The following is a 23,836-nucleotide window of genomic DNA, read 5'->3' on the forward strand; positions in this document are numbered from 1 at the left end:
AACAAGGAACAGCAGTTGCCTTTGATAGGCACTTGGGAAGCCAGAGACGAGAGACTGGTGGCTGTTTTCACATTTACCTTTTTATATGCTTTCAATTTATGTACAACAGCATGAATTACCTTTCTGAAAGTAAAACCTCTACTAGGTGGGCCATGCTGAAATTAATGATAAATTAATGGTAGAGCTGACAGCAGGAAGTGGTGAGAGGTGGAAGGGATGAGGATAGTATGCTTTTCCTCATTTCTCTTGACAATTAATAGATATAGTAGTCCCTCTCTATATTGCAGTTCACTTATCACAGCTTCACTGTACCACAGGATTTTTAAAAATATTATATTTAATTATTTATCGTGGATTTTTCACTATATCGTGGGATTTTGCGGTACTGTATACGTATGTTGTTAAAGTTATATAGGTTTAAGAGTGTAGAATATATTTAAGAACATAAGTAGTGTTTATAAAAGTGTGGAAAAGGTTAATAAGGAAATGGGAAAGGTTAATAAGGGACTGGGAACAGTTTATAAGTGTGTGGGAAGGGTTTATAAAGCCTTAAAATATATATAAATACTAAAATAAATGTAACGTTCCTACTTCGCAGATTTTCATCTATCGTGGGGGGGTCTAGAACGTAATACCCGCGGTAAGTGAGGAAATACTGTACTGCCTATGATTGATGGAATTAGAAACAGAGGCTGAAATATGATCCACAGGGAAAAAAAATTACTGTTTAACAAAAACTGGAAAGAGCAGGGTTGGGATATGGGCTTGAATGAGCCGCACTCCTACTGTTACATGGCTGAGGGTCAACAGATCCCTTTTAAAGATGGCCCAGTCCCACACCAAACACCCCATCCCAGGGTTCCAGTACCGGGGAAGAGAAGTCCCCGTAATTTCTGGCTGTAAAAATCAGCAGAGTGAGACAGAGGGCTCTGGACTCCCTGACAGTTCCTCTTAAAGGGCCTGCACACGGACTTACATGGACTCACTCCCTCTGAGATCCAGTGCTGGGCAAGCAGCTTGAAAATCACCAGAGATGTACAGGCAGAAAGCAAATTGTCTGGCACCAGAGAGAGAACTGGGGGGGGCATCTTTCTGTCAGACAAAAGTGCCAGCAGAGACCATTGTTACTTTTCTGCGATCCCCCACCCCGCACCACAGAGCTGGCAGGCAAATACCATATCTGAGACTATCAATTGGCTCACACTGTTTGACCCTCCCTGGCGATTACCTGAGAACCCACCCCACCCAAATTTCAGGGCCACCCAAGTTGTTTTCAGTGACTTTTTCATATGAATGGCATGCCTGGCTCATACTTCTTATTTTCCTAACTCTCTCAAACAAGCAGCATCCGGCCTCAGTGAGCCCCATACCTCTCAGTAAGTGACTCCAGGCCCTGAACTAGCAGCAGCCGACCTTGACTCACAGCTTGGCCTTGCCTAGGCACCTCCAAGCCCAGCACAAGTAGCATCCATCTGCGGATTACTCTGTAGCTCATGCCAGGTGGCCCTGGGCAGAACACTCTCAGCAGCTGACCTAGGCCTGCATCTCCTCTGGGAGACCCCAGAGCCAGCACACCCAGTGGACAGCTTCAGGTCATGTCAAAGCACCACCATCCAACCACCTCCACAAGCAACACACTCGGGATGGACTCAGAGGGCACCAGAGCCTGGCTGAAGGAAGTCCTGAGCTGTGGGGTGGTCTCCTGCACAGCTGATCCTCCATGGTGGTTGCAGCCACTCCTTGCAGCTGATTTGCCTGGGGCTAAATCCCTCCCACTGACTTACCAATAGCAATCAAGACTCAACTACAACAGGAGTATGTACACAGCCCACACAGTGGGTACACCTAAAGTGTCCAACTTGGGTGATTGGGGAGGCTTTGCCGATGGACCCTACAAAATACCTACTACACTAGCCACTCTTCCAAGCATGGGAGACATAACGGCTGTACTTAATGCATAGAAACAAATACAGGGAGGAGACAGAGAAACATGGCCCAAATGAAAGAACAAGACAAAACTCCAGGAAAAGAACTAAACAAAATGCAAACAATCAGTCTATTAGATGCAGAGTTCAAAACACTGGTTATAAGGATGTTCAATGAACACAGTGAGAACCTCTACAGCATAAAAAAAGATCCAGTCAGAAACGAAGGATACACTAACTGAAATGAGGAACAATTTACAGGGAATCAACAATAGAGTATATGAAGCAGAGAATCATATCAGAAAAGAAAAAAGAAAAAAAGAATCCAAAAAAAAATGAGGATAGCATAAGGAGCCTCTGGGATAACTTCAAGTGTACCAACAGTCACATCATGGGGATGCCAGAAGAAGGAGAGAGAGCAAGAAATTGAAACCATATTTAAAAAAATTAATGACAAAAAAATTTCCCTAACCTGAAGGAAATAGACATAAAGTCCAGGAAGTACAGAGAGTCCCAAACGAGATAAAGCCAAAGAGCCCACATCAAGACAGGTCATAATTAAAATGCCAAAGGTTAAAGATAAAGAGAGAATCTTAAAAGCAGCAAAAGAAAAGCAGCTTGTTACCTACAAGGGCGCTCCCATAAGATTGTCAGGTGACTTCTCAACAGAAACTTTTCAGGCAAGGTGGGACTGGCAGTAAATGTTCTAAGCAATGAAAAGCAAGGACCTGGACTTCTGGCCAAGATGGAGGCCTAGACTGACACGCTCCATCTCCCTCCACAACTAAGAAGGAATACATGTACCGCAAAACCAGAAATAACCAGAAGTTCCAGAAAATAAAGCTACATGGAAGTCCAACGTATGAAGTTATAAAAAGATGTTGCTCGTCCGGATGCGTAGGAGAGGTGAAGCCAGGGTGGAGAAGTCAAGCTGTGCTGTTGGTGGCAGCTGAGGTGATGGTGGCAGGACAGCGGTAAGCACAGACAACCGTATTTAAAAAGAGGCAAGAAACACCTGGGGAGCACCCCCGGCTGCAGACCAGACCCGTCAGCTCGCAATTCCAATGCCGGGGAAGGCAGACCCCCATTGCCTCGGACTGTGAAGGCTGGAGGGCGTGGGGACAGAGGAAGAAGCTCCTGGTCTCTCAGTGGAGACTGAACGTCAGGAATCCACCTTGGACTCCCGCCCCCACACAAAACGCCATAGTGTGGTGAGAAGGGTCACCTGGTAGTGATGCGTGCACGGGGCTCCGCCCCCTATAGCGTAGGAGGTGTGACAGCCCCGCCCAGGAAGCAAAGGTAAACACAAAACTGTCAGGATGGCAGAGATCATGATAGAGATCTTAGTCATGCAGCTGACCAGACAGCAAATATCTGATCTAATAGATCAGCAGATAGGAAATCTTTCTGAGGCACAGTTCAGAGTTTTGGTTATAAAAATGCTTACGGACCTGACAGCAGATCTTAAACAAGACAGGGAAGAAATGAAGGCTAGTCCTGCTGAAATGAATGAAAACACATACAAAACAAGTGGTGAGGGAAAGAAAACCAGGGATCAAATCAACAAATCGGAACATAGGGAAGGAACAAACAGTTAACCAGTGCAGGAAGAGGAAATGAAAAGTGAGGAAAATGAGAAGAAGCTCAGAAACCTATGGGACAGTTATAAGCGGGCCAACATCCGAATCATAGGGTTGCCAGAAGGTGAAGAAGAAGAACTAGAAATTGAAAAATTATGTGAAAAAATAATGAAGCAGAACTTCCCTAACTTGGGGAAGAAATAGGCCTACAGGTCCAGGAAGCATAGAGAGTTCCAGAAGAACTGAACCCAGGGAGAACCACACCAAGACACATTATAATCAAAATGTCAAAAATTAAGGATAAAGAGAAAATCTTAAAAGCAGCAAGAGAGAAGAAGAGAATTACGTACAAAGGGGTCCCAATAAGACTCTCAACTGATTTCTCAAAAGAAACTTTGCAGGCAAGAAGGGACTGGCAAGAAATATTCAAAGGAATGAAAAGCAAAAATCTACAACCACGATTACTCTATCCAGTGAAGCTGTCATTCAGAATAGAAAGGCAGAGAAAGTGCTTCCAGGACAAAGTAAAACTGAAGGAGTTCATCAGATCCAAACCACTGTTATATGAGATGTTAAAGGGATTGGTTTAGAAGAAGGAGGATCAAAACTATGAACATTAAAATGAAAACTGTATCACAACAACCAACAACAGAAGCTAGGAAACCGAAACAAAGGCAGACTAAGTAGGCAACAAGAGTGGGAAAAGAACTATAGGTATGGGGAACATATTGGGGGGAGGTCAGCGGGGAGGGGGAAGGGGGAAAGGGAGGGAGATGGTACAGGAATTAAGAAGCATAGTAGGAAGGAGTGGAGTAGACAGGAAGATGTTGAGAAGAACTATATGCACAACCAATGGGCATGGATTAAGAGGGGGGGACAACTGGAGGCAGGGGTCACTGGGTGGAGGGGAACAAAGGGAAAAGAAATTGGGACAACTGTAACAGCATAATCAATAAAGCATATTAAGAAAAAGAAAGAAAGAAAAGGACCTACAACCAATATTACTCTACCCAGCAAAGCTATCATTTAGAATCAAAGGACATATAAAGAGCTTTCCAGACAAGAACAAGCTAAAGAAGTTCATCACCACCAAACCAGTATTACAAGAAATGTTAAAGGATCTTCTTTTAGAAGAAAAAAGAAAATCGTAACATTAAAATGGCAATAAATACATATCTATCTACAATTGAATCTAAAAAACAAAATAAACAAACAAGCAGAACAGAAACAGACCCATAGATTCAGAGAATATTTGACAGTTGCCAGATGGAGGGGCGGTTGGGGGCTGGGTGAGAAAGTAAAGGGAGGAAGAAGTACAAACTGGTGGTTACAGGACAGTCACAGGGATATAAAGCACAGCATAGGGAACATAGGCAATAGTATTCTAATGTATGGTGTCAGGCGGGTGCGGGATTTACCGAGATGATCTCTTAGTAAGTTATGTTATGCTTAATCACTGGGGTGTACATCTGAAATGAATATAATAATGTATATCTACTGTCATTGAAAAACAAAAATGATCAATTTGAAAATAAATAAAGATGACAGCACAAACCCTAGTGTTGCCACAAACAGTGGAGGGACCCTCAGGAGAAATGCCATCAGCAGCAGTCTGGGAGGGCTGCCTGGCAGAGGGGCAGGTGAGGGGCAGCGATGGGAGATGTTCGCTTTCCCTTTTGTGCTCTTCTGTACTTTTGAATATTTACTTCTGTGCAGACTGATTGATTTCTGTCAAAACAAAAACAATAATAATTTCTTTTTTTAATCCTCTTTCGCCCCGGCCAGTGTGGCTCAGCTGGTTGGAGCACTGTCCCATAACTGAAGGGTTGTGGGTTCAGTTCTGGTCAGGACACACACCTAGGTTGTGGGTCCGATTCCCCATCCGGGCATTTACAGGAGGCAACCAATCAATGTTTCTCACATCAGTGTTTCTCTCTCTATCTCTAAAAGTAATGGAGAAAATGTCCTCAGGTGAGGATAAAAAAATTAAAAACTTAAAAAAACCCTCCTTCGTGGACTTGGCAGTGCCCCAGCGACAACTCCCATGCTCCTTAGCAGGCACCTGAGCCCTCCTGACCGCCTGCTCTCGACTCTCAGCCGCGCTTGCAGCTGCGGGGCCCAGAACGGCTCCTGGCTGGCTCCTGGGCACGCGCTCCACCTCAGCTCAAAAGGCCCCTTCCTCCCATTTCTCCAACACGCCCACTCAGCAGCACTGGCCCCCTCTCCTCCCTCTAGAAAGCCATCCTGGAGCCCGTGACAGTCCGTCCTCAACTTTCATCCAGTTGAAGAAGGTCCATTTGCTATCTGCCATGATGTTCCTGCTGCCAGGGCAGTGTCCCCAGCCTGTCAGCCTCAGGGGTCAGAGCACACCTGCTAGATACCCGGGGGGAGAGGAGCCCCTCTGAAGTCCAAGGTCAGTCAAGAGTGCAGCATCAGGACAGGCTGGGTCTCAGTCCCCTTCCGCTAGTGCCCCTGTCCCAGGAAGGAGGGGTAGGAGGAGGGCCTCTCAGGTCCTTGCAGCTCAGCCCAGCTCAGGGTCACTCCATGCACACTGGCCAAGGGTTCGCTGTGACAATATTCTTTGTCCCAATCATAATTGTCCTCCCTCATCTACTCCTAGAAGGGACCACTCATAGGGGGTGTTCTTGGATGACCTTCAGGTGGTCACGTCCTGGGAAGACAGGTGTACCCAGCCCTGGCTTCGGCGGGACCCAGGGCCTCCTGAGCTGGGCAGCAGCAGGGGCGCATTTGCCCCCTAGTCTGGTGTAAAGGTCCGGCGAGGGGAGGTCGCTGGCACACAGAGAAGGTTTCAGAAGAGCGGCTACTGTTCACAACAGTAAAAATCCTGCTGCCCAGAGCGGCTGAGGACACAGTTCCTCCTCTGTCCCTGCAGCTGTGACTCCAAGCTGACAGATGAAAACGTGCCCAGCAAGGAAGCCCGGGAGAAGGGAGGCCGGGCTGCCGCTGCAGTGGGAGGCGGGAGGCGTGTCCCCTCACACGTGCTTGTCCTCCAGGAGGTCAAAGGCCGCCACCTGTGCTTCTCAGAACCCTCAGGGGAGCGTGCTGAGGCCAAGGCCAGGTGGGAGCAGGAGGAGCTACGGCCATCTGTAGGGGCTCCCGCTGTCCTGAGTGTTCACAGCCTCCACTGTCCTCTCCCTGCTGCAGGCTCCCGGGGCTCCTGATGAGCGGCCAGTGGGCTGCACTCCACCCCCAGTGAGGGGATGGGCCCTCCAGAGACCCTCCAGGTTGGATTACCCTGGCTCCCACCAGGTTCTCAGACAGTTCTGTCGGGCCTCACTGGCCATAACAGCCCAGACCTTAGACTCTGCCTGGGCACGTGGGTGCCCAGCGGGGAACTAAACTGCCCAGGAACAAGCAGGCCGACTGTAGGCTAGGTCAGCACTTATAGCCACGGCCCCAGCACCTGTGGCTGCGTGAGTCATTGCTCTGGGCTGGGGGGTGGGGAGCAAAGGAGTGTGTGCTGAGGGCCAAGGGTAAATAACAGAAGAACGGCACCCAGGCCCCTCCCTCCTCCTGAGTCCTGACCACATGTCCCAAGGGCATGTTCCCTTACACAGGGAGCAGGCCGCCCCAGGCCTGCGGGGGACAGCCCAGAGCCATGGCCTGGGGCACCAGCCCCCCAGCTCCTGGGCCGGCCCTCCTCTGCAGCACCCACCAGCTTGTTGGGCGCCTCTCTGTCCCACGCTCCTCAAGCCTGTGAGAGATCCTTCCAGAAGATAGTGTCCCTCTTTTCTTCCTTTCACTGGACTTATGGGACCATCTTCTTCTGACATAATCTCACCAGAGTTCTGCCCATTACTGGGATCTGCCATCTTGGACCCTCGCTCCCCAAGTCCTTTCTGGCATAGCCCTCCCCATCCCAGGTGCCCCCCAGGCCTGACGCTCCCAGCACACACCCTTCTCCAGTCCCTCACATGGTCACTCAGGCCTGGCATGATGCCAAGTATTGGGTCCTTGACTGTAAGACCAAGCCCCTCCCCTCCCAGAGGCCACACTCCAGCCCAGAGGTCCCATCACCTAGTAAAGACATCATTTAATGGGGGGCAGTGGTAAGGAAACACAGTGGCTGGGAGAGGCCTCTCCAGGTGGGGGCCGAGGAAGGGCCAGGTGGAGACTGAGGGAGGTGCCGGCCCGGGTGGACAGAAGCCGGGCGGTTCGGAGCCTGGGGCCAGAGCAGGGCACTCCAGTTGTGCGCAAGGGGGCCCGGCTCATGTTTCCCAGCAGCTGCAGAGGAACCGGTCACAGTGGGGTGGGCGGGGGGAGGTGGGTGGGGCCCATGGTGACCCAGCGGGAGCTGATCGAGAGCCCCTACGAGGACAGAGGACATGGGCAATGACGTCCAGAAAGTGACCATCAGATGGGACCAAAGGGGTCCTGGCAGGGTGGCCTGACAGGAGCAACTCAGTGACACCATGGAAGGGGGCAATGAAGCTGGGTGACTTGTTGGGAACATTGACTGAGGAGAGAAACAGGATGAGCCAAGAAGCAGAGACAGTGTGATTTAAGCACATTCACATATACGGTCCTCCTCACAGGGTCTGCGGCCCCGTTTACCCACTGCAGCGCGAATGATGAGGACGAGAAACAAAGCGCTGCTGTGGAAGAGGGCGAGTCCCAGGAGGGTCCTTGGGAAAGCCGGGGGAGCTGAAAAACTTCTCCACTAGCTTTATTTCAAAACAACATTAAAGGCAAATTTTATCATATGAGAACAGTAGCTCAATAAAAAGAAAAACAAACAAACACTGAAAATCTCCTGCCAACTCCCACCCTCCATCCAATTCAGTCAGCTAAGTGGAGGCCACATTTTTACCCAAGACAACATCAAGTCTTGCTGAGAAGTCTTCAGTACCTATCACAGCCGGACATACGAGGCACAAGAAAAAGCCGCTGAGGGGTCTGGGGTGGGGGTCAGGGTCCGTGGACAAATGCACCCCTTCCGGTCTGTTGGTGGCCCCAGCCAAGTCCTGGAAAACACCCTCCCTGCTCCCCAGCAGACTCAGCTCCGGGCAGGGGGACAGAGCCCAGAAGCAGGGTGGGGAGGCCGCTGGACAGAGGTGACTCACACGGCCACCGCCCAGTTCCGTCCCAGTTCAGCTGGGAGTGTGGTGTGAAGGGGACCGGGGACCGTGCTTAGAGCAAGGAGCAGGAAGGGCCCCTGCTGGAACCAGCCTGAGGGTGAAGTGAGAGTCGGAGCAGCCTGGGCAGACACATCTGCCCACTCCCAGTGGCACCACTTCGACTAGAGCCTCTGCCGGGAGCGTGGGGAGCCATGTGGACTGCGCTCCAGGCAGCGGACCTCCTGTTGTAGACAGCCCCACTCTGAAGGCCAAGGCAGTGCCTGATCTGAGCAGACATGCCTCCTTTTCAAGTCCAGACAAAGCTGTCATTTCTGTGCCCAGCGTCACCTCAGGGCTCCCCTTTCCTCTTGCACTGTCCCCATGTTGGCAAACGCCTTGGCAGCAGGTGGCAGACAGGGAGGGCTGCAGCCTCCGTGGCCCTGAGCTGGTCTCTGGCCTGGCACTCGAAGCCTGGGGCACGCGTGTCTCCCAGCCCACGACCAGTCAGCAGCGGAACCCAGGGCCGTCCAAGGACTGGGTTTGCCCTCAGTGCCTGGACCTCACCTTCATTACTGCTCGCTTTACAGGGGAGACACCTCCTCCCAAAAGGGCCCTCCCAACGTGACTCCCACCTAGAGGTCCATGACCCTGAGGCGGGCCTTGCAGCCACATCCACGCTGGGCTCTGCCTGCGTCAATAAAGTGAAGGGGAGGCTCAAGGCTTCGTGACCCCAAGAGGGTTCTCAAACTTCGGTGCAGCCGGAAGTCCCCAGTTAAAGACGCTGACACAGGAATCACACACACACCCCACCCCACAGATGGGCTCAGTAGGCCCTGGCAGGGCCCTGGCATCAGCATTTTAGCCCCCGCACGGGAGCCATGGGCCTCAGAGGCAGGAAGTGTGAAACTGCTGAGGGACCAGGCCGCCCTAGGCCCCAGCCCCCAGGAGGGCTCAGGAGCTCTGAGTGCGGACACATCTCCAACCTCGAGGGGGCAGTGGGTGGCAGGGATGGCTCAGACGCCCATACTTTCCGGAACGGGGGGCTGGGGCTGCCCGCACACACCTCTTCCAGGCCCCTGCACTCTTGTGGGTGGGCCAGGGGGGCGGCAGGGACAGGACCAGCCACGTGGTGGCTCTCCATGGAGCATTCTGCCCTCTCCACTTCCCATCTCTTGCCGGAGCAAATGCAAAGGAGAAGTCAGGGGCCAGTGATTCACATTTCTTTCTCCTTAACTCACCCACACCCATTGTTTTCAGGACTCCACCCAGCACCAACCAGGGCAAGAACTAACAGATTTAAACTTTTACAGAATTCCTGCTCCACACAGGGGATTCTCCCAGTAACTCTCACTGAGCTGGGGCCCCTTTGGCCCTCTGCTAGGGGCAAGCCCATGGGCCTTCTGCTATAGGGTAACTCAGGGCAGCAGCTGTGACTGCCTGCTGGACACAAACAGTCCAAAAGGCCACCAAGTAACTAACCCACAGGAGGACCAAAAGGCAGGAAAGGGACCCTGAGGGAGTAGTGTGCCACGCCATCCCAAACCTTGGAAATCCCTGGGCTCTGTCACACCTGATGGGACTCACAAGGCCTCCCCGCTCGTTGCCAAGGGCAAGCAGCCCATGGAAAGGCCCAGACACGCAGATCAGGCTCACAGCCCGGCAAAGCAGGAGGTTCCTGTTCAAGTTGGGGCCCAGGACACAACCCACAGGGGCAGGCTCAACGTGTCTGTCTGCTACAAAGGCTGGGAGCATTCTCCAGGACAGGTCCCTCACATCCGTTTCTCCTCCAACTGCCAGTTCACTGCAGGCAGGATTGGCTCCCAGAAACGGCAGTAGGCTTTCCGCCCAGACCCCCACACCAAGGCTGCACACAGCCTGATGGCACAGCGGGACTGCGGTGCCAGCTCCGAGTCCACGCTCTGACTCATTCCAAACGCACCATTCTGGGCAAGACTCTCATCTTCCTCACCTACAAGACGGACTCAGGTAACAGTACCTCCCTTCTGGAATTACTGAAAGAATTAAAGGATATAAGTTTAATATAAACCGCCTCACAGAGCTGGCATTGAAGCTAATATAATACCCTTCCTTCCTTCCTACTCCTATGACTGTTTCCTGTCTCAGCCCCAAATCCAAAGAGATCCCAACCTCACCCAACTCAGAAATTCCAAAGGGAGCCAGACACTAAAGACAGAGCATAAATATTTTCAGTAAGCCCCGAGGGTCCTGGACACGCCTGCTCCCACAAGCCCCAACTCAGAATTCCTTGGTCAGCCACAGAAGGCTCCATCCCCCGACTCCTACATTTTCTCAGTGTGGGAGGAAGTGAGGACCCTTAGGGTCTTCAGTTCTGAAATCCTGGTGGCCCTCTCCCAGCCTGCTGGGACGGGGCAGTGGGGACAAACAAGGTTACATATCAGCATGAAGGGAAGAAACACTTTACCTATTTCTTAAAGTATATGGAGGTGATTTGAGTCAGCATTAAGCATGCAGAGGCACATGTCCTAGCATTCTCCGAAGTTAACTGACACCTTCCCGCCCAGGGCAGCCTGGCCCTCATTTTGTGCCAGATACATTCTGAAGCTGGGTCGTGAGTCACACGAAGTCCCAGCGTCCAAAGTTGCCCTGGAAACTACCCCGTCTGGCCTCGCGGATTCCGAGCACTCACGGGGCCTCTGCTCTGCCCTACCCCCCACCCTCTGTTGGCAGTGAATGAGGTGTGGAAGGAAAGAAACAGTTCTCGCCTCAAAGGAGATAACCATCAGCAAGCCTCCTGCTCCTGGGCCTCTACCCGCCCCTGACGGTGGTGCCTGCCCCGGAGTTTCCATGATCCCACTCCCCGGAACCCCTGCAGTTGTCCCTACGCAGATCCTCTTACCGAGATGCGCGCATCCCGGGGAGCACAGGCCTCTAGGGCCGGGCCCGGGACCCCGAGAGGGTCTGACCAGCCTGTGTGCACGCGTCTTTGGTAGTGGCCGGTGCCTTCCATGGTGGGAATCTGAGCTTAGAGCGCTCCGCGCGCCGCAGCTTGGCCCGTTCCTGAGACCAAGGAACCTGGGCCTGGAGCGCACGACCGTTGGCGGGGTTTCGACGGGGCTCGGGGCCGCCGCACGCCTCACCTGAGCGGGACACGGATGGCCAGGTACCTGTCGATGGCTACGGCCAAGAGGCTGAAGATGGAACTCTGCGTGAGCACGAGCACGAAGCAGGCGAGGAAGAGGCAGCTGTAGAAATCAGTGCAGAAGCCCAGGCTGATGGTAACGGCAAAGGGGATGGCGAACAGCCCCACGGCCACGTCGGCCGCTGCCAGGGACACCAGGAAATAGTTGGTGGGCGTCTGCAGCGCGCTCGACGTGCCCACCGCGGCGCACACCAGCACATTGCCCGTCACCGACAGCGCGGCGATGGCCAGCTCCAGCGCCACGTACAGCGCGTCCTGCGCCTCCAGCGGCATGGCCGGTGGCGTCACCTACCCGGGCTGCGCCGAGCGCGGGGCAGCCGTGTGGACCCCGCCGAGCATGGCCCGAGCGCCCAGACCGCGAGTCCGCCGGCCGCGTCTGACCCGCCAGGCTCGCGCGCTCTGGGCCGGGACCCAGAGGCGGGGCCGTGGAGGGGTGCTGACGCCCATTGGGCGGTGTGCCCGCCCGTCTCGGTCTCCCGGCGGAGCGCCGCCCCTTCCCCAGCCGAGGTGCGCGGGGCCACAGCGGTCTCCGCTGCTCGCGGCGCGGCGCCGTGGGTGCGGGCGGCGGTCCCCCAGGTGTCCAGTGGTGACAATATCTAACAAAGTCAAGCTCCCCAACTTTCCCTAATACTCCAACTCGATGGGTGTGTCCCGAGCTATCGCACTGTCTCCCAACCCGGGGCGGCGCGGAGCCGGGGCCGCCGCGGCGATTGAGACACGACTCAGCCGGGGGCGCCCGCCTGTCCCCCTGAGCCCACCGCCCGAGGACCGCCCCCTAAGCCGCTCCACCGCCGGGCCGGACGAGTCTCTGGAGGCTCCCCCACTGGGCAGGCAGGGCTCGCCTTGCTAACTGGATGAGATGCTGCAGGGAGGGGACTTCGCTCGAAGACGGCTCTGCGCGCCACCCCCGCCCCGCACTCGCGCGCCAGCCGCCCCAGCCTCCCTCCCCCGGCGCTCCCCGCCACAGCCCAGCGCCTCCAGCTCTGGCTTCTCCCACCTGGTGGTGTGCTCCGCTCCCTTCATTCCTCGCCCCGCCCTGGTCAAGTGCCCGTGCTCTTCCGGCGCTCTCTTTACCCTTCCCGCCCACCTGGACAGGCGCAGGCTCCCAGGGCCCCCCGCGTGGCCTTACACCCTGAACCCCAAACCTTTCCCCTGCGGCCCTAGGCGAGCATCCCACAGCCCGCAACTTTGCGCCTCCCCCGAGAGAGCCGGAGGCCCCCAAATCCAGCGCGTCTGAAACCAAGCTCATTTTTAACTCTCCAAACCCTAACCCTCTCCTTCTTCTGGGACTCAGTTGCTGACCTTACTTCCCACCCCCACCCACCCCGGGAAGGGTGCTGACACCCGTCTCCCACCTCCGTTCCGACATTCCAGGCGGTAGCGCCGCGGATCTGCTTGCAGAGCGCGGCTGCTCTCCGCCCCGGCGGCGTGCCCCCGGCCCCCGGCCCCGCAGTCGGCTCCGGCCCTCGCTCCGCTCTCCCGCGGCCTCCACGCGCTGCGCTGCCAGTCCCCCCAGTCCCACCGACAGCGGCATTCTAGAACACCCGGCTGTGCCATTCCCTGGCCCCTAACCCTTTGCTAGCAGCCGCCAGACAAAGCCGTTAAAAAGGTTGTTGGGCAACAGGAAGATGCTTGCAAAACAATGTGAGCAAAAAATAAAACATGGAGGTGACTGCTAAAGGGGAGAAGATTTCTTTTCGGGGGTGACAAAAATACTCTAAATGTGACGGTTGCACAGCCATTACTTAAATGCTACTCAATTACACGCTTCAGGTAAGTGGGTTGTAGGGCATTTGAATGACACCTCAGTGCAGCTGTGAGGACAACACCGCCCTCGGCCCCTACCGGGCCCAGCAGCAATAACCTGCCTGTGACAGCAAAGGCATCGAAGTCCCCCGAACACTCACAGTAGATGGCCTGGCTGACGAGGTTATTATAGGGGATGTTTTTTCTCTCTCCACTTTCCGCGCCCGCGCGCGCGTTGTGTGTACGTGCTTTACATCTATAATAACAAACTTGATTTTATGTTAGAATATGGGTGAGCCCACAAACCCCATGCTGAGGTGACACCACCTTCTCCACCGCCCGTGTGGAGCCACAGCACTTGACCCAAACTGCTGTGACCACATGTGTGGTGAACTGGAACCTCAGGGGCTTGTCCAAGCAAAGAGGCTGGGGCTGGGGAGCATGAAAGGGCTCCGGGAGGCTTCCTGGGGAGGTGATTTGTGCAGAGTGGGCAGGACTTGGCGGTGGGGAGCCATGCTGGGCGGCGGTGGGGAAGGGGCTTGCTGGGGAAAGCCTTGCCCAGGAGGGTAGAGAAAGGAAGGTGGTCTGAGCTGGGAAGCCGTCCCCCGCCCCGATGGTGGAGTGCTGGGCTCTTCTGCTGGAGGCGCTGGCACCAGCCCAGGGAGGTCTCCGAGAAGGGTGACGAGGGACCTGGCAGGAATGGCTGGAGGGGTGACAGAGGGAGAGGAGGCAGCAGGAGGAAAGCCAGCGGGTCATGTGAGTGCGTCCCGCACACCCTGCAACCTCCAGGCCTGGCCTCCGCTCCAGGCCTTTCTGTGCCTGGAGTTCCCTCTTCTCCTTACCAGAGCCCATCCTCCTTGAGGAAACCGAAATACCTCAGTAGAAAGGGTCCCCACTGCAAACCTGTGCCCTACCCTCAACTGCCTCGCACACCCCAAGTTCCACATGACTGGCGCCCTGCTCTGGACACCCCCAGCAGAGCCTCCTTCCTCTCTGTCCTCTCCCCGGCCCGGCCGCCACTTAGCACAGTGCTCTTTTACACACCAGCTTCATGTGAAACAAATAGGGTTCTCCTCCTGACTCCATCAGTCCCCAGTCTGGAACTCACACTGGGATTTAAACGGGACTCCCAGGATCCATAGGGGTGGCAGTAATGGCAACAGGCCATTGTTGAGGAAACACAAGAAGAAGAGGTGGTGTCTGGAGGGAGTCAAGAAGTTTAGTCTTGAAAAGTCATGAGCGGAGGACCCAGATTTGATTCCTAACCCCCCCCCCCCACTAGCTGTCATCTGCTCGCCTCCTATGAGTCTGTTTTGCTTGTTCAGTTTGTTCATTAGATTCCACATATGAATGAGATCATATGGTATTTGTCTTTCTCTGACTGGTTAATTTCACTTAGCATAATGTTCTCCAGGTCCGTTCATACTGTCACAAAGGGTAAAATATTATTCTTTTTTACAGTGAAGTAGAATTCCAATGTGTAAATGCCCCAGAGTTGTTTTATCCGCTCATCTACTGATGGACCCTTGGGCTGCTTCCATATCTTGGTGACTGTAAATAATGCTGCAACGAACACAGGGGTGTTCATATTCTTTCGAATTACTGTTTTGGGTTCCTTTGGATATATTCCCAGAAGTGGGATCACTGGGTCAAAAGGCAGATCCATTTTTAATTCTTTGAGGACCCTTTGTACTGTCCACAGTGTCTGCATCATCTGCATTCCCACCAACAGGGCACTAGGGTTCCCCTTTCTCACATCCTCACCAGCACTTGTTTTTTGATTCATTGATGATAGCCATTCTAACAGGTGTTAGGTGATATCTGATTGTGGTTTTAATGTGTATTTCTCTGATGATTATTGGCATTGAGCATCTTTTCATATGTCTATTGATCATCTTTATCTCCTCTTTGGAGAAGTATCTATTCATGTCCTTTGCCCATTTTTTAATTGGGTTGTTTGGGTTTTTTTGGTGTTGAGTTTGTAAGCACTTTATACATTTCGGATATTAATCCCTTAGCACATGTATGGGCGAATACGTTCTTCCATTCTGTGGGTTGTTTTTTTATTTTGTTGGTTATTTCCTTTGCTGTGCAGAAACTTTTAGTTTGATGTAGTCCCATTTGTATATATTTTCTTTTGTTTCCCTTGCCTGGGGAGATACAGCTGATAAAGAAAGTTCTATGAGGAGTGTCCGAGATTTAGCTGCCTATGTTTTCTTCTAGGATTTTTATGGTTTCGGGTCTAACATTTAAGTCTTCGATCCATTTTGAATTTATTCTTGTGTGAAGTGTATGGAGGTGGTCTAGTTTCATTTTTCTGCATCTATCTGTCCAAGTTTCCAACACCATTTATTGAATAAATTATCTTTAGCCCATCGTATGTGCTTCCTTCCTCTGTCAGATGTTGAGTATAAAGGTGTGGGTTTATTTCTTGTCTCTCTCTTCTGTTCCATTGATCTGTGTGTCTGTTTTTATGTCATTACCAGGCTGTTTTGATTACAATGACCTTGTAGTATAGTTTGATATTAGGTAGTGTGATTCCTCCAACTTTGTTCTTCTTTCTCAGGATTGCTGTTGCTATGCGGGGCCTTTTGTGGTTCCATAAAAATTTTTGAAATATTTGTTCTAGTTCTGAGGAACACGTCATTGGAATCTTGATAGGAATTGTGTTGAATCTATAGGTCTGTTTTGGTATTAAGGACATTTTAATGATGTTAATTTTTTCTATTCATGAACATAGTATGTGCTTCCACTTATTTGTATCTTCTTCAATTTCTTTCTTCAGTGTCATAATTTTGCAAGTACAGGTCTTTTACAGCTTCGATTAGATTTCTTTCTAGGTATTTTATTCTTTTGGAAGCAGTTGTGCATGGGACTAGAGGTTCTAGTCAGGAAAATGAAGCAATGAGAAAAATAAAAAAGCAATAAGGGGCATCCAGATTGGAAAGGAGACATGAATCTGTCTTTGTCTGCAGCTGCCCTTGTCTTGTATTCTTTAATGGAGTTTTTTTTGTTTTTTGTTTGTTTTTTTTTAATTTCTTCCTTTTTCCCTCCCTGGGCACTTCATTGAGGTGATGGAGCTTCAGCATACTGGCATTCCCCACACAATATGAAGTAGGTGCAAAGCACTCAGCCTGCCACGCAACAGCAGAAGGAGGAGGGGAAGGCTCTAAAACCTTAGTCCATACTTACTACCTTGCCTCAAAGCAGTTGGTAGAAGTATCAGACTGGGTATTTGGGTGGTTGACTCACCGGATGCAAATGTGTTTATGTCATAAGTCTCTTATCTCATTGCTGGAATTGAAATCCATTATGTAGAGTGCCTGTAAGTTACATTTTTGGTCTGTGAGTAGCTGTAGGGAGCAAGGTGATGGATCGTGGTGTTTGCTAGAGGATGTGGCAGCCTCTGCCGCAGCCTTCAAGAAGAAGCTAGGCAGTCAAGCCCAAATTTTCCTGGTCTTCGGGGAAAGACTGTCTGTCAATAGTGGGCCTCGTGGGAGAAGGGCAGTGGCAGGCTACTAACATATGTCTCAGCAAAAATCTGTCTCTCACCTACGCCCGAACAGGGACCACTCAAATCTAACTACAACCTGTTGCTTTGTGGGACAACATCCAACCAACTGAGCCACACCAGTCAGGGCAGAATTTCTTCCCTGATAGGAACAAGTGTCTGAGAGTCTCTTTTCTTTTTTGTTTTTCTCCCTAATAACACTTTCTAGCTTGATAAAGGCAAGTTTTTTAGCCTAGTGGTTCTCATAATTCTTTTGCACAGTTAAGAATTAAGAATTCCAGTGAAGTTTTGTTTATGTATGTTACAGCTAGTGGTGGGCTGGTCAATATTTGAGAACCAGTTGTCTGAGAAAAAGCCCTGCTTTTATAGTGGCATTTGCCAATTTCTGTGGCCAACTTGCATCTATCAATACGGTACCTGTATACAGAGTCTGACACGTGTTTACATCCATGAAACCTCTTTCACCAAGGTAACGAACATACCCACCCCGCAAGGTTTCCCTGTCCTCTTTCATAATTCCCTTAAGTGAGTCCTCTTGTTCCCAGGCAATCACTAATTGGCTTAGTCACTATAGATTAGTTTGAATTTTCTAGAATTATGTAAAAATGGAATCATACCATATTTACACTTTTTAAAATTTTTTCATGAGTTTATTTGAGCCAAAACTGATAAGAATTGCTGGGAAACAAGATCTTAAGTGCTCCTGTTACTGAACAGCAAGTGGGGTCCCGCTGCCCACCACCACCCTCCAGGTTAAATTCCAGAGGCGGAGGTTTGGTTATAAAGGAAAGGAGTCTTTATTCAAAAGCTCCACAGTTTTGGAATAACAGCTTTCCACATGCTTTAGTCACTTAAGACCATCAATTAAGGCTTAACTCTTAACACCTGGGTTCTCCTATCATTCCCCCCACCCCGTTAGTTTTAATTATATTTCTATAGGGTTAGCTTACAAACTAAAACAACATAAGATACAAAAGCTACACAATTCCAGAAGAATGGCAGGCTCCTGCCTCAGAGCCCGTTCCCTCTAGAACACCCAGAGAGTAACCCTGCCACCTCTGCCAGGCCAGCCCAACCCTATGCTGTGCCTGGAGTTCCTTCCCATCCAAAATACCGTCCATTGGGAAATGCAGGCAGCTGCAGCACAATCATCCAGGTGTCCTCAAGGAAGAGAGCCTGAGATCCAGAGACCCCCTTCTCTTATTTTAAATCTTCTGGCCCATAACTCCATTGGATCTGGAGGCTCCAGCTTCTCAGCCAATCCTGTTCTAGACTGTCATCTTTGCCTTGGCAACCTCCTCCTATGGCCCCTCCTCACTCATCCCCAGTGTCTCATCAGATCTCTCTGTATCTCTCCCACCATATTTATACATTTTGTTTGTCTTTCACTCATCATCATTTGGAGATTTATCTCTGTGTGCGCATCAGTAATTCATTCCTTCTTTATTGCTGAGTAGTGGTCCATTATATGGATATACCATCATTTCTCCATTCACCTATTGATAAAAATCTGAGTTTCCAGTTTTTGGCTATACAAATAAAGCTTCCAGAAATGTTAACAGAAACAACAAAATGGGAGAAAATATTTGCAAATCACATATGTGATAATTTTAGGATCCAGAATATATAAAGAAATTTTATAACTCAATGATAAAAAGACAAATAATCCAACTTTTTTAATGGGCTAAGGATTTGAATGAAAATTTCTCCAAAGAAGACACACATGGCTTGTAACCTGATGTGGTGCAGAGGTGAAGCAGCCACGGCTGAGACAGGATGAGGTTCCCAGAGCCAACACACAGCTGGGAAGGGCAGAGCTGTGCCCCCAGCCAGGCCTGTTTGCCTTCCAGCTGCCCTTGTGGCACTGCCCACATGGTGCAGGAACACCGCCTGCAGGTCCTTAGTGAGGAACAGGGCACTGAAGTGTTTCTCGGACATGCTGGCTCTACCCAATGGCAATGTCCTTTGTTTGAAAGGAGACGCCATAGCCTGTTTCACAGGCCTCAGGGGGAAGATGTCACTTTTTCACCAGTGTGGTTTGCAAAACCCATCATCTGAGGAGGGCGAAGGAACCATCAGGAACTTGCAGAATCCACTCGTCACCTCTTCCCCACCCACGTGAGCTCCTTGTTCCCATTTACAACTGTCCCCTCATGGCTCCCTGAGGAGTCTGGGACGCCACCCGCGGCCCAAGGCCTCAGAGTGGTCACTGCCAAGGCTTAGGAGCCTGTGGCAGCTGTGCTCAATGGCTCCTCAGAAGTTACCCCTCCAGCTGCTCACAAACCTCAGTGCAGCGGGGATGTGACACCCCGGGTGGACGGTGACCGGCCTAAGCGATGGGTGTGTGACTAAGCCTGGCCACAGGACAGAAGGAGAACTGTGCAGGGAGCTTTGGCATCTCCTTGCCTTCCTGCTTTGGCTGCTGCCACGTGGGAACACGCCTCTGGGGCTGTGACAACCACCGTGCACCCACAGAAGGACACAGCTGATGTGAGGCCAACACACGAGGGTGGGAGGAGGAGGGAACAAGGAGCTTGCATGTCCTACTGCTCCTCTAAGCGTCCCCAGCAGCCCAAGCACAGCGCGCACTGAGCTTCCAGTTCAGCAGCCCTGTCCCTGCCCCTGTCCCTGCGGCGGGAGCCACTGTGGTACACGCGGCAAAGCATCCTACAGAACTCAGAGCAGCCCAAATGTCTGGGTCAAGGGTGAGCCGAGGAGGGCCTGGCTCATCCATTCAGACAGAACCTTAGGGACGAGAGCAATGACCGGGACCCCAGAACCCAGTGTCCAGGCAGTGGGGCAAGGGCCTCAGCTCTGCCCTGTTCTTCCCGACATCTGGGGGTAGCTTGGATTCTGGGAAAAATGATAAAATGCGGAAAGGGGGACTGCTGTCCCCTTAATAAAGGTTGTCTGGGTGGGAAAGTAAAACTGGCCTCTCAGGGCTCAGGATGAAGGCGGTGGGGCTGGCCACAACTGGACCTGGTGTGCCTGCGGTTGTGTGTTATAGACACTGAAGAAACTGTATGTGCTCATGGTACAAGTACAAGCTCATTGCGGTGTCTCAGACAGTGAAGGTGCGCTCCTCACCTCCCTAACCCTGCCCTCCCTCAGTTCCAGACACTTTTCTGTGCTTCTGCAAACATAATGCCATATATGATAAAATCAAATATGCCACTGATGACCAGCCTGTTAAAACACAGAAAGGGTGTGACCTGGGGCTACTGAAATGGAGTAGATAGATTTATTCATACACAGGCTTCCCAAAAGCAAAAGTAGGTGTGCTCTACCAACACTGTCAAGAAACCTTTTTTTAACAGCTATTGTATCTTGTAGACACCGTTTTTTAACACAGAAGATTTTCATTTTATGTGGCGAAGCACATCAGTCTCTCTCTCCCATTCTAGGTTTTGTGTATTACTCAGAGAGCAAGAATCTAATCTGTCTCTTCTCCTCCTGCACCAGTGGCAAGGCTCCCTGGCCATGGGGACAGCGTCCCCTCCCTGCAGGTGCATATGCCTCCTTGCTCAGATCCCCAGTCCCCGTCTCAGGACTGATGCGTTTCTGGGCTCTGTGCTGATTCATGAATCTCTTTCAGCTCCTCTTGGGCTGGTGCATCTTCCCACGTGCTGTGCCATCATTGTCCTTGCCCAGAATGGCCTTGGCCTCGCTTTGCAAGGAACCTTGTCAGGTGTCTGACGAGCCCCACTGGGGCCAGCCATGAACCAACACTCAGCCAAAAAGTGTGGCACTCAGCAACACTATTTTCTTTAAGTGAAGAAATCTGGACACTTAATAACAGTTCAGAGACTTGGCACTCGAGGCTGAGGTCAGGAAAACACGGTGCCAGGCCAGCTGCTGGTGAGCTCTTTGCTGCTGAGCCCGAGCTTGGCCGAGGGCCCCCAGCTGCACCTGAGGCAAGTCCCCACCCCCCGGGACCCAGGGGCCTCTGTGTGAGTGCCGAGTGTGGGAGCAGCATGCTGTGTCCTGTGTGGGAGGCCCCCAGGTCCCCATCACCAGCCCTGTACCGGGGCAGCCTGTGGGGCCGGCGCCTCCTCAAGTGACAACCCACCTCGGTTCCTCCTCCCAGGCCAGAGCCCCTTGCAGAACACCAAGGTCACAGGACAGATTCTGGGTCAATGCGTAGCCGTCAGGCCATAGGGTAGCCTCAGTCTGCCCATGTTGACTTTTTAAAGAAACCGTTTTAACCATTTCTAAGTGCACAGTTCAGTCTCATTAAATATGTTCACAGTGTTGTGCAACCGTCACCACCATCATCTCCTGACCTTTCGTTTCCCCAAACTGAACCTCTGTGCCCATTAAACACTCCCTCCCAGCCCCGTCCGCCAGCCCCTGGCGGCCACGCAGACACTTTCTGTCTCTGTGAATGAGACTAGGAGTCTCGTGTAAGTGGAATCATACAAAACCTGTCTTCTTGTGCCTCGACTGTTTCTCTTGGCACAACGTCTTCATGGTGCATCCGTGTTGGAGCGTGTGCCAGGGTGGCCCTCCTGTTTAAGGCCGAGTCATGCCCTACTGTGCGGAGACCAGCCTTCTACCTCCTGGCCACAATGACTAGTGCTGCTGGGATGGGGGCAGGCGTCGCAGTGGCTTTTGAGATAGGATGAAAGGAGGCAAGCTCTGCTTCTTTCCACAAGGAAGGGACCTCCAACCAGGCCTGTCCCCAAGGATCCGCACAGAGAACAGCATGTTCAGTGAGCACCTCTCTTGGTCATGCATGTGACAGCCTGGCTCACCGTGTGACCCACCAGGGCTCCATGCTACCTGCTGCTCTAGAAAGTGCTCCCGACTCTCCAGGTATGGATTGGTTTCCACCTTCCAGTCCACAGTGTTACGGTCCCTGTATAGCTCAAAACATTCCTTCATCTGACCCAGGTGTCTGCCTCTTCCTGACCCCAGGTTTCTACTGGGCCACTGGGAATGGATGGTGTCACCACAGAATGACCTAAATCCTCGGCCTCTTCGTGAAATGTTCTAGTTACCCTCTAGCTCTGAAATTGTCCCACCCCACCTCTGGGCTGCTTCCCCTGCCATCTCTGCAAAGGGGGCTGATTCTGCCTCACCAACCTTGCATCCCCGAGGCCTGGAGCTGACCGGGTTCCCCTCCTCAGCCTCCTTGAGTGTTTTCTCCTCTCCTTCCATAATAACAAAGCATTTTCTCTGAGAAGCAGGCCTTCTGCCAACACACCATCGGCCTTTCTGACTGCGGTCACTTGTGCACCCTTTCCCCCCGCCCCCCCCCACTTGTGTCCTTCCACTAATCCTCTTGCCTCTGTTTTGCAGCTTCCAGGTCTGTGCTCTTCCCTCCAGCCCACCTGCCCCACCTGACAGTCCCTGTGCCCTGAACTGCTGCAGCATGTCTGTTCCAGGCACTCCTGTCCCGTCACCACCTCCCCTCCAGCCCAGCACCCCACCCTACCCAGCTGTGGTTCAGGTCCCTGCGGTTCACAGCTGCACCGGCTGTGAAAACAGAGGCATGGCCCACCCGTGTGCACAGCCAGTGTCCCTAGTCCCAGACTTCCTGGGCCTCCAGGAGGCACGTGTGGGATTTCGCAGCCTCACTGACTCTCAGGCCCAAATCCCGCAGGAAACTGCTCTTTTCATTGCCCCTGGCCCTCTGCACCCACAGTCCCCCCCTTGTCCCAGGCAGGTGTGCCTCATCCTACCAAGAAAATGGAAGTGAGAGACCCTCCCTGACCCCACAGCCCTTTCAGGGATTTCTCTCTGTTCCCGTTCACAACAAAACTCCTCCACAGCCAGGCCTTCACTGACCTCCACTTCTGTCTGGCACATTCTCTTCTGCCCTCCATCAGCTTGGGGTCTTGCCCCAGCCCTCAGATCATCTTCTGGAGTCACCAGCAGCTCACATCTTGCCACATCCAGTGCCACTTCTTAGGGCTCATCTAAGCCAGCCCCTCTCAGCAGGCTGTCGCAGCCTGTCACTTCCTCACTTGCGAAGCGCTGGCTCCTAGGCGCTGCAGTCCCCGCCACCCCAGCGGCCCTGGGCTAAGCTCCTTTGCTCTGCCAGCTGCTCTGTGCTGGAGGCCCCAGGAACCATCTTCACACAGTTTTCTTTTTTTCCTTCTGGGCCCCAGACTCCTATAGTTTCCTGTCTGCTCAGCTTCTCCCCTCAGATGGCCCGATGGCAAAAGGCACCTGAAACCTGACTCCAGACCTCGCAGCCCTCCCAACCCCTCCTGTCTCCTCTGGTCCAGCAAGTGGCCCCGGCTCAGCAGATGCTTCTTCCCCACCGCCATCCTTGGTTTCTCTTCCGTCACTCCCCTCTGTGCCGCCTCTGCTGGTAATCCGTCTGAGTCTGCCTGCTTCTGCCCAGCTTCCTGCTGAGCTTCCTCACCTCTGATCTGAGCTACTTCAGGGACGTCTTCACCAGGCTTTATTTTATTGTTTTTACTTTATTTTATTTTTGCACTGTTGTCCCTCTACAATCACTTCTCCGCTTGACTTCCAAAAAGCATGTTTAAGAATGCAAATGGGACACTGGTCAGAACACTGCAATTCATTCTGGTGAGGCCGGGAGGTTCTTCCTGCCCACCTCTTCCAGCAGCTCACACTGGCTTTCCCGCCACATCCGGCACACAAACACACCTGCCCTGCCCCCACACCAACAGGGCCACAGATCCTGCTGCGGGGACTTCACACATTCTGTTCCCCAGCCCCTCAGGCAGCCCCCCTCCATTTTCATGTGGCTCCCTCTCATACCTCTCAGGTATCTGTTTACCTCTGTCCCCTACTCAGAGGAAACTTTCTCTCACTATCCTACCTAGGCAGCACCTGCC

The 23,836-nt window shown here is 52.3% G+C and overlaps 1 protein-coding gene across 1 annotated transcript in view; it reads right to left on the reverse strand.

Moving 5' to 3' along the window:
• ADORA2B (adenosine A2b receptor) overlaps positions 1-12,169 on the reverse strand; it is a 34,261-nt gene extending 22,092 nt beyond the window's left edge. The window contains exon 1 of the mRNA XM_090292313.1: positions 11,703-12,169. Coding sequence (XP_090148439.1) covers positions 11,703-12,037 — 335 coding nt within the window. The 5' untranslated portion in view covers positions 12,038-12,169. The remainder of the gene's footprint in view (positions 1-11,702) is intronic.
• Between the last annotated feature and the right edge of the window lie 11,667 nt (positions 12,170-23,836).

Source organism: Furipterus horrens, unplaced genomic scaffold (genome assembly GCF_987537825.1).
Source record: "Furipterus horrens unplaced genomic scaffold, mFurHor1.1.pri manual_scaffold_11, whole genome shotgun sequence".
In the NCBI taxonomy this organism is placed as follows: Eukaryota; Metazoa; Chordata; class Mammalia; order Chiroptera; family Furipteridae; genus Furipterus; species Furipterus horrens.